Genomic DNA, 12710 nt, shown 5'->3' with positions numbered 1-12710 from the left:
TAGGAAAGACATTAACAGTAAGTATATATACGTATATTATTAAATAGTTAAATAAATAGTGCAAAACAAATAAAAACTAGTGAGGTAGTGTTGTAGGTTTTTGCAAGTAAAACGACGAGGCATTTTATATTTCATAAAAAACTTTTGCAACTCATTTTTTGGACTCCAGAAAACTGAAGACAAAACGCGGTTAAAGTACTTTACGTAAATCACGTCAGACCCGCCTCTTAAAGAGGACCCCAACTCAATGTTAGTGGTTGTTAATTCTGTATGCTTTCACCAATTACATTACCCGATACAGACCCTCCCCCCCCCCCCCGGCAGAATTCACGAAACCGGTTGCCGTTGTGAGCCTGTATAGAGCTTGGACGTGCCCGGCTTGTGCTCTATGTTCCATAGGTCGAGGAATGAAAAAAAAAGGTGCGTCTGGCTCGTCCGGAGATGTGTTGACACGCTAATGGCCGCGTCGTGACGGCAGGGGGATGGTAACGGAATCCTCCAAAACTTTATTTTACACACCTCTTTAACTCCATATGCTCTGTTTAAGGTGATCTGCCATAACACGTTCAGGTTTACTCCTCTATGATAAAAGTCTTTTCTCACGTTCCAAAAGGTGAAACTAGCCAATGCAAGGGAGCCTAAGGGAATGCTGGTGTGCATCATGGCGGAATGTAGGGCGACAGAACCCAAGAATCCCATGATGGGAAGTAGAATAGGTGCAAAGGAATTGAATTTACCGAGGAGGGTGAAATGCTGTTCAGAGGCTGACCAGACAGGCAGGGTGTCAGGAATGTAATCACCTGGCACTCATAACGGCTCAGCCGCGGATTACTGCAGATCCTCTTTTGGAACTGTACTGAGCCCCAGCAGGACCCACGGAGTCGATCATGCCAATAATAATGCATCAGAGCATCCGTTAAGGAGCAGTGAAACCACTAGCATAGGCCATTGGACTGTGGTGGTAAGCCATGGTGTAATAACACTAAGGTTTTGAGCCATCGCGACCCAGAGGTCTGATATGAATTAGGGATGACGGTCAGAGGAAATATCAGATGGGTCTACGGCTGACATCGAGGCTAGAGGGGCAACCTCTGGCCACCTGGTACGGTCCACCATAATAAGGAGGTGCGTGAAACTGCAGGAGGGGGAAAGGGACCAACAGGGTCCACATTGACGTGGTCAAACCAACACTCCGACCTTAAAAGCTGCCTGAACATTACTGTTCATTTTGCCTGCTGGCATTCCACACAGGGCTACAGTCCAATCACACACGTTCCTTCTAAGGCCGTGCCACACAAACTTTAGTGCACCCTGTTTCTGAGGCCTTCCAACCTGGATGTGAGAGGCTGCATATGGAGTTAAAAACAGTCTGTCTACAGTTCGCGGGCACTATAGGGCATGGGCGACTGGTTGAGACATCGCAGAGGAAAGAAACCCCAGCTCCCCCGAACTTAATGTCAGCCAACCGCAGGCCCGTGACTGCTGTTCGGTAAGCCTGGACCTCTGGGTCAGTAGCTTGGTCGGCTGCTATGCCAGCATAGTCAACCCCTGTGTGTATGTCCTCAATGGCTGGCTGTGAGAGGCAATCAGCCGCGGTATTCTATATCCTCTTAATGTTGTATATCAGTGGTAAATTCTGGTATCTTGGCCACCATGTACACAAGGAAGCTTGTAGCCTACGAATGCTGTGAAATGGTGACTCTCTGGAAGAAAATGAAAATGAGGGACAGCCAGATAGAGACCAAGAAGCTCACAGTCAAATGTGCTGCAGTTCCTTTTCGGGAGACAGAGCTGCTGGCTGAGAAAGTCAGTGGTTGACAACCCATACTGGCACTTAGCAGGGTTATTAATCAACCCATGTTGGCTTAAGTATTAAAACTGTGCAGAGATGAGATGAGTGTTTGGATTTGGATGCACTGGTGACAGTCTGTCAGCCACTTGAAAGTCTGTACTGCATTTTTCAGACCAAATGGCATACGCAGAAACTCAAAGAGGCCAAACAAGGTGATCATATCTTTTTTTGGAACGTTCTTCAAGCGCACAGGCACCTGATGGAAGCCCCTAACTAGATCAACTTTGGAAGAAATTAACTTTCTGTCTAACTGTACTAAAAAGCCTTGGCTGTGTGGGGCCAGGTAATGATTGGGGCAGTGGTCACTTTAGGGCATCGGTACCTGATTGCCACTTGGGCAGCAGCCATCTTCAGACCTGGAAGTCCAGGGACTATTTGACCAGCATACAATGCTAAGTCTTTCTTTCCGTTTTGGCAAACTTAGCTTTCATGGTTGCCAGCTTATTAGGGGCCAGTAGTGGGAATGTGGTACATATTTAACCCCATGTTTTGCGACTAGTGGAAAATGTGGCCTTGTTGAGGTTTGGGAATTTGCCCAGCAGGCGAGCAAACTCACATGCGGTGGTACATGCGCTTAGCAGAATCGTTGTGGGGAACCACTTATTGGGGGAACAGGGTAATGACTCAAAATCCTTGACATCCACAAGCCAGCAGTTTTTAAGATCAACTAATAGTCCTTTGGGCACACAGGAAATTTGCACAGAGCAGAGGTTTAGGCACTTTAGCCGGGATAAAGTCTCACGTGTAACATCGCCCACTGAAGCAGAATGTCACCCATCGTGTCCTGCAAGTCTGGCTCTTGCCGCTGTTGACAGCCTCCAGTGAGGTTTCATTGGTCTTTGCCTTCTTTTCAATAGGTGATGCTGGCAGCACACTCACTTGAGCATCTGTGTCACACAGGAAGGGTTGCCCTGAGAGGGTGTTTGTAATGAACAGTAGATGGCCCTGGCAGGTGCAACCCATGGTGTTCACGGACCTCTGATGTCCCGGTACGCTGGCACTGTCGAAGCTGCAAAGCAGTTGGCATTTCCTAACGTTCATGCCAAAGCAAGCGTCATGGGTATAGAGAGTAGAGCAGTGGGCTAAGCACACATCTCTGAGGTGCACCAGTGTTGATCGTCAATGATGTGTAGATGCTATTACCAATCTACACAGATTGTGATCTTCTGGTTAGGAAATCGAGGATCCAGTTGTAGAGGGAGGTACAGAAGCCCAATTCTGTAGCTTTTCGATCAGCACTGTAGGAATGGTGGTGTTAATTGCTGATCTATAGTCAATAAACAGCATTCTGACATAGGTATTTGTATAGTCCAGGTGATCTACGGCTGCGTGGAGAGCCATTGAGATCACATGTTTAATAAAATCCTAATTTTGGCTCAAGTTCTTTCTTAACAGACTTACACATATTTTAATATTTTAAATCTCTGAAAAAACATTTCAGGATTTTGAAAATTGAATTAATTCATTTGGAGACAGTGGAGTGAGTCTCAATATTTGTTTACCTACTGTACATATAAATTTGTATGTACCATATGTACCATGGTCTCGCAAGACTGTACTAAGTTTCAGATCAAATTACATTAAATATCTAAATCTGGTTTTTCTTTCTTCCTCTTTGAGGTTTTAACACCTGCTCAGATTTTCCTGTTATTTGACAATGCCTCAGCAGAACCCCCAAATGAAATATGGTTTATTTCTGATAAGAATCAGGTTCTCGTTTTCACTGTAGAATTACAGACAGTGAGACAGTGATCCAATGGTGCATCAACCATTAAAAACTTTGATCGATGTGCATAAACCAAAGTACTTTAACCTATTCAAAATTTTTTTTTTGGAATAAGTTAGGTAATTCCTGCAAACTTCAGTATATCAAAAATAGGTTTTGCAATTGAAGGCGGCTCAATCCTATACTAAAAACAAAGGTCCATATGTCTATTATAATACAAAAGCTTAGAATTATCTTTAGAGAAAATACAAAGATGTGGAAACAGGTAAGATAGAGGCATGGAAGTTGTTTCCATGGATGAGACTCAAACTAGGGGACAAAGCCAAAAGAAATGGGGGAATAGGTTATGATGGAGATGAGAAGAAACTTCTTTTCCCACAGAATAGTGAATCTGTGGAATTCTCTGCCCAAAGTAGTAGAATCTACCACATTAAATGTACAGTATTTAAGATACAATTATATAAATTTTTTGCATACCGAAGAAATTATGGGTTGTGGGGCAAGGGCAGGTAGGTGGAGCTGAGTCGAAAGATCTTATTGAATGGTGGAGCAGGCTTAACAACCTACTCCAGCTCTTATGTTTCTATTTCTTATATATATTTTGACCAAGGAGTAAACTGTACATCTTTGTGTTGTCCTTTAAAACAATTCAATGTTGACATTATGGTTTGTCATTCATTAAACTGCCGTAAATTACAAAGGTGGGCTATTGACTAAGTCACATAATTCCTCTAATGGCACGTTTTTTCAAATAATGACATTATAAGCAAGAGAGGTCATAGAGCATATGATAAGCTAAATGAAGCACACATTGAGAGAGGCAGCTGCTAAATAAGAGTGAACAGTGAAATTTGGAAGAAATGAGTGATACAGAATGGGTAGAGTATTAATTTGGTAAAGGACTGATGAATGGGTAACTGTGAGATATGAAACAGTGACAATGCTGTAATAGTAATAAGACTGAATGGTAAACACAGGGAAAGCGAGTTGTAGATATCTTTAAAAATCACAGATGTTTCAGTGTCACAAACAGCAACTAAAGTTTGAAGGGGAAAGTGGTTTGAAAGTTGAATTAATCCCCCTCCCCCCACACCTAAGAAAAACTTACCAACTGCATAGAATCTGACAGAATTCTCTTTCTGGTCATCATATTAAGGTCTAATGACATGCTTAGAAAAAGACTAATTATAGAAAAGCGTTTACATTTTTTAAATAAACAATCTTAACACTTCACTCTTCACATGTCCCACAATGAATTGGCTAAAAGCAACCTTTGTTTAAATCTGGCACTGTATCAAGATAGTTTGTTTCCCAGCCATATTCTGGCAAGGCCTTGATTAGCAAAAGAAACTTTCCAGTGGAGATCACTTTGTATGAAACACTCAGCTGCTCAAGTCCTCCCCCGCCCCCCAAAAGAGAATTCAGCCAGTAAGTGGAAGAAGAATCTACAGTACAGAGTGCTGCTGTAAAATCTGACAGCTTCAAATGATTTGTTTAATACAACATTGCAAATTGAATTTTAATAATACTGTTAATTTTGAAAGCACTTCAAAATCAATAAAAGCAGAATTCTGGGCATTATACTTAAAGTACTTACCTGGTTGCAGACTAAATATGCCTAGTTTGTTCATGTTTGTATTTCAAGCTAACTTTTATCCATAATTATCTTTCCTCAAGCCTTAAACGTTAGCTGACTTTTCTTATCTTTATTTTTCCTATAGTAAGGAGACCCCATGATCTCAGAATTTTCTGGGTGAAGAATGCAATTATATCTAGTGACATTATTATATTTGATATCCTCTTAATTTGCTCTTCTCCTTTCTGTCCTTCCATTAAAACCCTATAATTATCAGGTGAAAGGTCATTGGGCTCAAATGTTAATCCTTTTCCCTCTCCACAAATACTACTGAACCTGCTGAGTATATCCACCAATTGCTGATTTGATTATCACAATTCTTGGCAGAACAACATACAAACAGAATACACCAAACAACAAAACAGCAGCAGCAAAACTACTCCCGTTCCTCCCTCCCACTGACGTACATGTTGTTCGTCCATCGTTGTTGTTGATGAAGACCTCAACGCCATTGATGGTGTCAAGACTAGTGCATGATTTGGATTTAAGTGAGGGAGAGTTGTGCAGCATCAGCCTCACTCTGTCTTCCCAATTCCCATCTGGATCTAGTGGCAAGACAGAGTCGAGATGGCTGGAGATGGGACTAGGCACAGTGGATGACCAGAACATCTTCTGTGTCTTGTCGTGCTCCACAGAGACCGCCTTCTTGACCATTGGACCTTCCATTGGTCTCGTCTGCTCAATCAGCCGGAGTCTATCTTCGCATCCTGCGATAGACAACCCCCTATCTCACCGAGGGTTTGAGACCCGTCGGCTACCCTCACCTGGTTTAGCCGACTTGTTGAAGCCGTTGCCCGGGGTGTGGCCGCTGTCGCATGCAAACAGCTACGAAGAGCCACAGGTGAGAGCTGAGTGCCAGGTGGGGACCAAAGGTGGACTAACCACCTTGAAAAGGATGCGACATGTTCCCCCACCAGAGGTACATACATAGTCCTCTAACCACAGTCTATCCTCTTCAGCTTCCAGTAGACTCGGATATGGACTTGGGGCTTCAACTATTCCAGTGAACCTGCAGAGATTCACAGATCTGGGTCTCCAGCCAAAAGGAGTTGACTTCCAGACTTCTGATTCTACCCTTGGGCCTTGATCTTCTACATTGACAACAGGACTTGCCAATCACCAAACCGCAAACTCCAGACTCACTGATTCACAATCCCAGGGAGTCATCGCACCTAGTTCTTCCACCCTCCTGATACTCTAATTCCAAAACACACCAACAGCTCACTGACCATGGGAGAGCTTCCAGCTTTCGTCCACACTGGTCAGTCAGTCTGACATCCCAGTGGTCCACAGATATCCCATGTCTACATTGCTGTCCTTTGAATTCAGAGCAGACTTTGACTTGTCCTTTAATTCCTCCACATCCCTGACCCAAAAACCATAACCTAACACCTAACTCTCCTCTGTTCCCAAAACCATCCCCACAAACCCAAACAATACAACGAAAACTGAGCTGCAACCTCAACGAAGGTCGCAGCTTGACACTATCTTGAGCAACAATCAAGGGGAATATCTTTGATAGGGTGAGGTCAGGGTTGCCGTGATTGCCATGTTGAAAACAGGTCAATGAGAGAAATATATTTTTTTCTTTAAAGGCCTTAAGTAAATCAGTGCCATTATTTAGGTTTTTCTCTCTGTATAACCAGATCCCATTGCTCATTTTTTTTTCTCTCTGGTCAAACTTTCATCCAAAACATCCATTGTGTGAGTGGACTAGTGTAGGAGAGGGAACTTGAGGCTTTGGCAGGGAGGCACAGGTAGGGAGCAGGTAAGGCTGTTGTAGTGGTTGAATAAAAAGTCACTAAATTACAGCTAATTAAATAAAGGGATGATGCAGGATCAGCTGATGTGCTGTAGCTGCATGATGTGGAAGCTGGTTGACCCCATTGTGGTTCCTGGTGACCACACTTTAGCAGCAAGTGTTGGCTGCTTGAGGGATTCAGGCTCAAAGTTGATGACCTGGGATCTGAATTTCGAACACTGCAGCACATCAGGGAGGGGGAGAGTTACCTGGATTCTTTGCTTCAGGAGGTAGCCACACCCATTAGATTAGCTGCCTCAAATTCAGTCTGTGGTCAGGGGCAAGAGGGTGTGACTGCGAGTGAGGTGGGAAGTGGGATCCAAGAGACAGTGCTGGAGGAGCCTCAGTCCAACAGGTATGAGATTCTTGCTCCCTGTGTGGATGAGAGTGGGGGCTGTAGGAAGGACAAGCTACCTAACTGGCACTGTAGTTCAGGGAGCCATTTCAAGAGAGGGAAGAGAGAGAAATGTGGTGGTATTTGGGGATAGTATATTCAGGGAAATAGACAGAGCTCTCTGTCATGAGAATAGAGCATCCCGAAGGATATGTTGTCTGCCTGGTGCCCGGGTTTGAGATATCTTATCTGACCTGCAGAGGGATTTGCAGGAGGGGAAAGATCCAGTTGTCGTGGTCCATGTGGGTACCAATGACATAGGTAGAATGAGGAAAGAGGTTCTGCTGAGGGAATTTGAGCAGCTAGGGACTAAATTAAAAATCAGAACCAAAAAAGTGGTGATCTCTGGATTACCACCTGAGCCACGTGCAAATTAGCATAGGGTCAAGAACATTAGAGAGTTAAATGCGTGGCTCAAGGATTGGTGTGGGAGAAGTGGGTTTGAATTTGTGGGAAATTGGCACAGTATTGGGGAAGAAGGGAGCTGTACCAATGCGATGGGCTCTACCTGAACTGTGATGGGACTTGGATCCCAGTGAATCGCATAACTAGGGCTGTGGATAAGGCTTTAAACTAAATAGTACAGGGGTGCGTTCAACAGATTGGAGAAGTATGGATAAAGTAAAAGAGAGATGTGAGGATAAAGTTAAAAAAGCAAAAGAGAAAAGTAAGAGTGGAGTGAAGAAAAGTCAAGTGCAAAAGTTTACAAGATTTTAAAACCACAATGAGTGTAAGGTCACTATCTGAATGCCCATAGTATTCGAAGTAAGGTCAGTGAACTTGTGGCACAAATCAGTACAAAAAGGTATGATTTAGTGGCCATTACAGAAGCGTGGTTGCAGGCTGGAGAGGATTGGGAATTAAATATCCAAGGATATCAGGTAATACGGAAGGATAGGCAGGAAGGTGGGGTAGCGCTCTTAATTAAGGTTGGGATCAGGGTGATAGAGATGATATAAGATCCAAGGAGCAGAATGTTGAATCCATCTGGGTAGATTAGAAATAGTAAAAGGAAAAAAAATCACTGGTGGGAGTTGTCTATTGGCCACCGAATAATAAGATTACGGTGGCACAGGCAATAAACAGAGAAATACCTGAGGCATGTAAGAATGGAACAGCAGTTATCATGGGAGTCTTTAACTTGCACATAGATTGGGACAGGAGAGGGAAGGATGGACCTAAGAGCTAGAAAGTTGATTGGGCAGATCTTCCCCTTTCCCCCTCCTGTCTTTTTCTATCATTTTGGATCTCCCTCTCCCCCTCCCACTTTCAAATCTCTTACTATCTCTTCTTTCAGTTAGTCCTGACGAAGGGTCTCGGCCCGAAACATCGACTGTACCTCTTCCTATAGATGCTGCCTGGCCTGCTGCATTCACCAGCAATTTTTATGTGTGTTGAATGTACACATCTACTTTGGGAGATTAATTCTGAAGAGAGTCAGCAGCTTTAAATTCCTGGGCTTGAACATACTGGATGACCAGTCCTGGATCTGGCCTATAAATGTTGCAGCATCTTTACTTTCTTTGGAGTTCAGCTTATTATTTAACTTTTAACAACCTTCTGCAGACGTACTGTTGAAAGTATCCTGACTGGTTGTGACATAGTCTGGTACGGCAGTTTGAATGCACAGGAACGTAATAAGCTGAGAGTAGTGGACTCTGCCCAAAGCATCATGGGCACATGCCTCCCCAATATTGGTAGCTACAGGAGGCGCTACTCCAAGAGAATTATAATCAAACATCTTCAACGCTTGGGGTATATCCCACACAACTAGGTTCAAAGAGTGTAGAGGCTGTCTCATTAAGACAGGCGTACAGCAACCCCAATCAGAGCCTTCATGGATGACCACATGGCGACAACTACATCAGTCCCAGGCTGCAGATGTATCCTCCAGGGAACAATGACGCTCAACACATGGGTAAAGATGAGCTTTAAGCCAGAGAAATCCAGGTCTCTGCTGTTGAAATAAAAGGCAGTTTCACCGACAAGTTCTGTTTCTCTTTGAATGGGATTGCTATCTCATCAATTTCTGAGAAATGAGTTGATATTGTCTGGAGAAGGTCTGACTGCGGGCTAGACTCGGCTGCCACCCGGAAGACCACCAAGGAGTTACAAGTCTGGTTCGCCAGTGCAGATGAGTTGGGCCTACCTGGCAAGTTCAAGGCCTGGATCCACCAGCTTGGTATCCTCTGCTCCATGCTGGTGCATGACATACCCACACTTACAGCTGAGGCTCTTGAAAGAAAGATCAATGGCTATCTTCGAAGATGGCTGGGCCTCCCATAACCTGAGCAGCATTGCACTGTATGGGAAGAGAAATAAACTGCTGCTTCCCTTCAGCACCCTGAACAAGTTCATGCTTTTCCATGCAAGACAATTGTTGCTGTGCAGATTCCAGCATCCCTAAAGACTTGTCTGTCCAGACCTCAATGCCTGCTGACAAGAAATGAAAGGCTAAGGACCTGGTGATGGCTGAGTCACAGGGATCTGATTGGGACAGTGGCACCGTTAGGCAGGACTTGGCAGCTTCCCTTCAACCTGTTTTGACAGGACCAGACACAAACTTGTCCAGGAAGAGGTGCGAGCAGCAGTCAAGAAAATGCATACCTCGAGGACAGTAGGAATGGGCAGCAGGGAGATTGGACAAGGTGGAAGCATGTGCTCAAGTGGAAGATCTGGTCCAACATCTGGCAGGAAGAACCCCTTTATGTAAAAACTGGTTTTTTTAATCTTGAGAATACTGCTGATATACCATGTACTGCTCCAAGTGGTTTTCTTACCTGTGCATAAATAATTGCACATGATAATATATTCAACTTTTTACATCACACCCGTGGTAAAATGCATTTTCTATCCATCTTTGTCTTCTACCATTCTACTCATTTGCTTCATTTTTAAGCTTAGCATAATTTACAAATATTGAAACTCCAGTTTAACAATGATAATATACATTTTAAGCGACATAATGGACCAGTGGTCATAATAAACCAACACAGTGCCAACATCTCCCCATAGTCCAAAAGAAAATTTATTACACCTTTTTGGTTTCTGCCCTTTAGCCAGTTTGCTTCCTGCGATCTAAAAATAATTTCAGTAAATATAGGGTTTGTAAGTTTGAGTAGATACATAATGGTAATTATAATCATGTATTTACTTCTGGAAGTTGCATTGCAAGTAATCTTTCCACTGAGAGTGGAACTAGCTGTCAATGGCAGTGGTAGGTGAAAGTCCAATTGTAACATTTAAGAGAAGTTTGGATAGGATCCTGGATGAGGGGTGTGGAGAGCTCTGGTCAGGCTGGCACATATTAGTTGGATCAAAGGGCCTGTTTCTGTGTTGTATTGCTCTATGAACTGCTGGAGGCTCTCAGCAGCTCAGCATCTGCAGAGGTAAAAGGATGGTCACTAATTTGGGTTGAGATCCTACCAATGAGGCAAAAGGAGCATATCCTTAATCTATTGACGTTTATAATGCAGCTGTCCCCAACCACCGGACTGCAAAGCATATGCTACCGGTCCGCGAGAAAACGATATGAGCCAGCTGCACCTATCCTCATTCCCTGACACAAACTGTTGAACTTGAACATAGGGTTGCCAACTGTCCCGTATTTGCCGTGACATCCCGCATACAGTATTGGGTTAAATTGGTTTGTCCCATACGGGACCGCCCTTGTCCCGTATTTCCCCCGCTAAGGTAGAGCATTCCTATGAAACCTTTCGTGCCGAAATGGCGTAAAGCAAAAAACCAATAATTTATATGGCAAACATTTTTGAGCGTTCCGAGACCCAAAAAATAACCTAACAAATCATACCAAACACATAAAACCAGGAATGATATGATAAATACACAGCCTGTATAAAGTAGAAACAATGTATGTAGTCTAGTCCCGAAGATAAAGGCAAAACAGATTTGTGGGGGGAAAAATCAGTGCGTATGCGCATGCACACACAGGTGCCCGCGCAAGGCTTCATGGTTATGGTAGTCTTTCTTGGGGTAAAGTGTCCCAGGATTTGACTGCTACTTTTGGGAGAGAAAGTCGGCAACCCTAATTGTAAAAGACATGTTGAGGTGAGTTTAACCCTTTAACCCTACTTGAACACCCCCTACCCACAAGAATATTGTCAATATTAAACGGGTCTGTGGTGCAGAAAAGGTTGGGGACCCCTGTTATAATGGACCATCTGCATGCAGGATTAGTTTGATTAGGTTCAGTAGGTACATTTAATGTCAGAGAGAAGTATACAATATACATCCTGAAATTCTTTTTCTTTACAAACGTCCACAAAGAGTGCCCCCCAAAGACTAAATGACAGTTATATGTTAGACTGCCAAAGGACTCCCTCCCAGCAAAAATAAACATCAGTGCCCTCCACTGAGCACTCAAGTGTGCAGCACAGCATCAAGACAGACTTGCAGTATCCTGGTACTGTGAAGACTACTTGTTCACCTGGTAATTCAACATATCACAGACGCTCTCTCTCCCCCTAATAAGGGAAAAAGAGGTGCCCCTGTTTCACATCGAGGGGAGATATAACAAACAACTCGCTGATTTATGTTAAGTCTGTTGCGTTACCGTTTCCGAACCCTGCGCCCAAAGAATTGGCCCTGAGGCTTAGGCCTCTGGGCACACAGCCGGCAGCTAACCCACTGCTCCCGATGTTGTGTTCTCCTGTGACACCTCAGTCAGGGGCACCGGCCTTGAATCAGTCCGTCTTCAGAGCCATGAAAATCCAGCGCCCTGATGGTTTGCTAGTCTTCCAGGCTAGGTGACATTATCTTATAGTTTGGCACATCATAGGCTAAAACATCTTGTGCTCTGTTCTAGTGGCTTTGCTTTAGTTTTGTCTTTTGTCATAAATCCATGGTAATCGTCATTCAGCCACTAGTAACATTAAATATAGACCAATTACCCAATTTCTTTGCTCTTTTAGAGAATTATGAAATATCCTTTTAGCCTTTTTTTCTGTCAAGGAAAATTCCAGCTTTTCAAAGGTCCCACTGGTCACCTTACACTATGAACTTCACTTGACTAAATGTATTCCCAGCAGCTTGCCACTGATGCTATCTAATTTGCTGAGTGGTTTGTTTGGTTGTTTCTGTCCAGGATTCCCCATCTCTTCCTGGGGTTATGGAGCAAATTACCTTTCACACACACAACCTTCCATAAAACCATTAACCCCTGGTATGTTGATAATTGTAATGTTGAAAATTTGATCACCTCTGCTGGAATTTATTTCCACTTTGTTCTCATATTCACACATTTCATCTTTAACTCCTAAGCCATTATTAAATGTGCTCCAG

At 43.6% G+C, this 12710-nt stretch overlaps 1 protein-coding gene across 2 annotated transcripts in view; it reads left to right on the top strand.

Moving 5' to 3' along the window:
• Positions 1-384: 384 nt before the first annotated feature.
• LOC140196270 (dynein regulatory complex protein 9-like) overlaps positions 385-12710 on the top strand; it is a 62038-nt gene continuing 49712 nt past the window's right edge. For both annotated transcript variants that reach the window (XM_072255178.1, XM_072255177.1), the window contains exon 1: positions 385-420. In XM_072255178.1, coding sequence (XP_072111279.1) covers positions 389-420 — 32 coding nt within the window. In that variant the 5' untranslated portion in view covers positions 385-388. The remainder of the gene's footprint in view (positions 421-12710) is intronic.

Source organism: Mobula birostris, chromosome 4 (assembly GCF_030028105.1).
Source record: "Mobula birostris isolate sMobBir1 chromosome 4, sMobBir1.hap1, whole genome shotgun sequence".
Classification (NCBI taxonomy): Eukaryota; Metazoa; Chordata; class Chondrichthyes; order Myliobatiformes; family Myliobatidae; genus Mobula; species Mobula birostris.
This window is presented reverse-complemented; position numbering and strand designations above follow the sequence as displayed.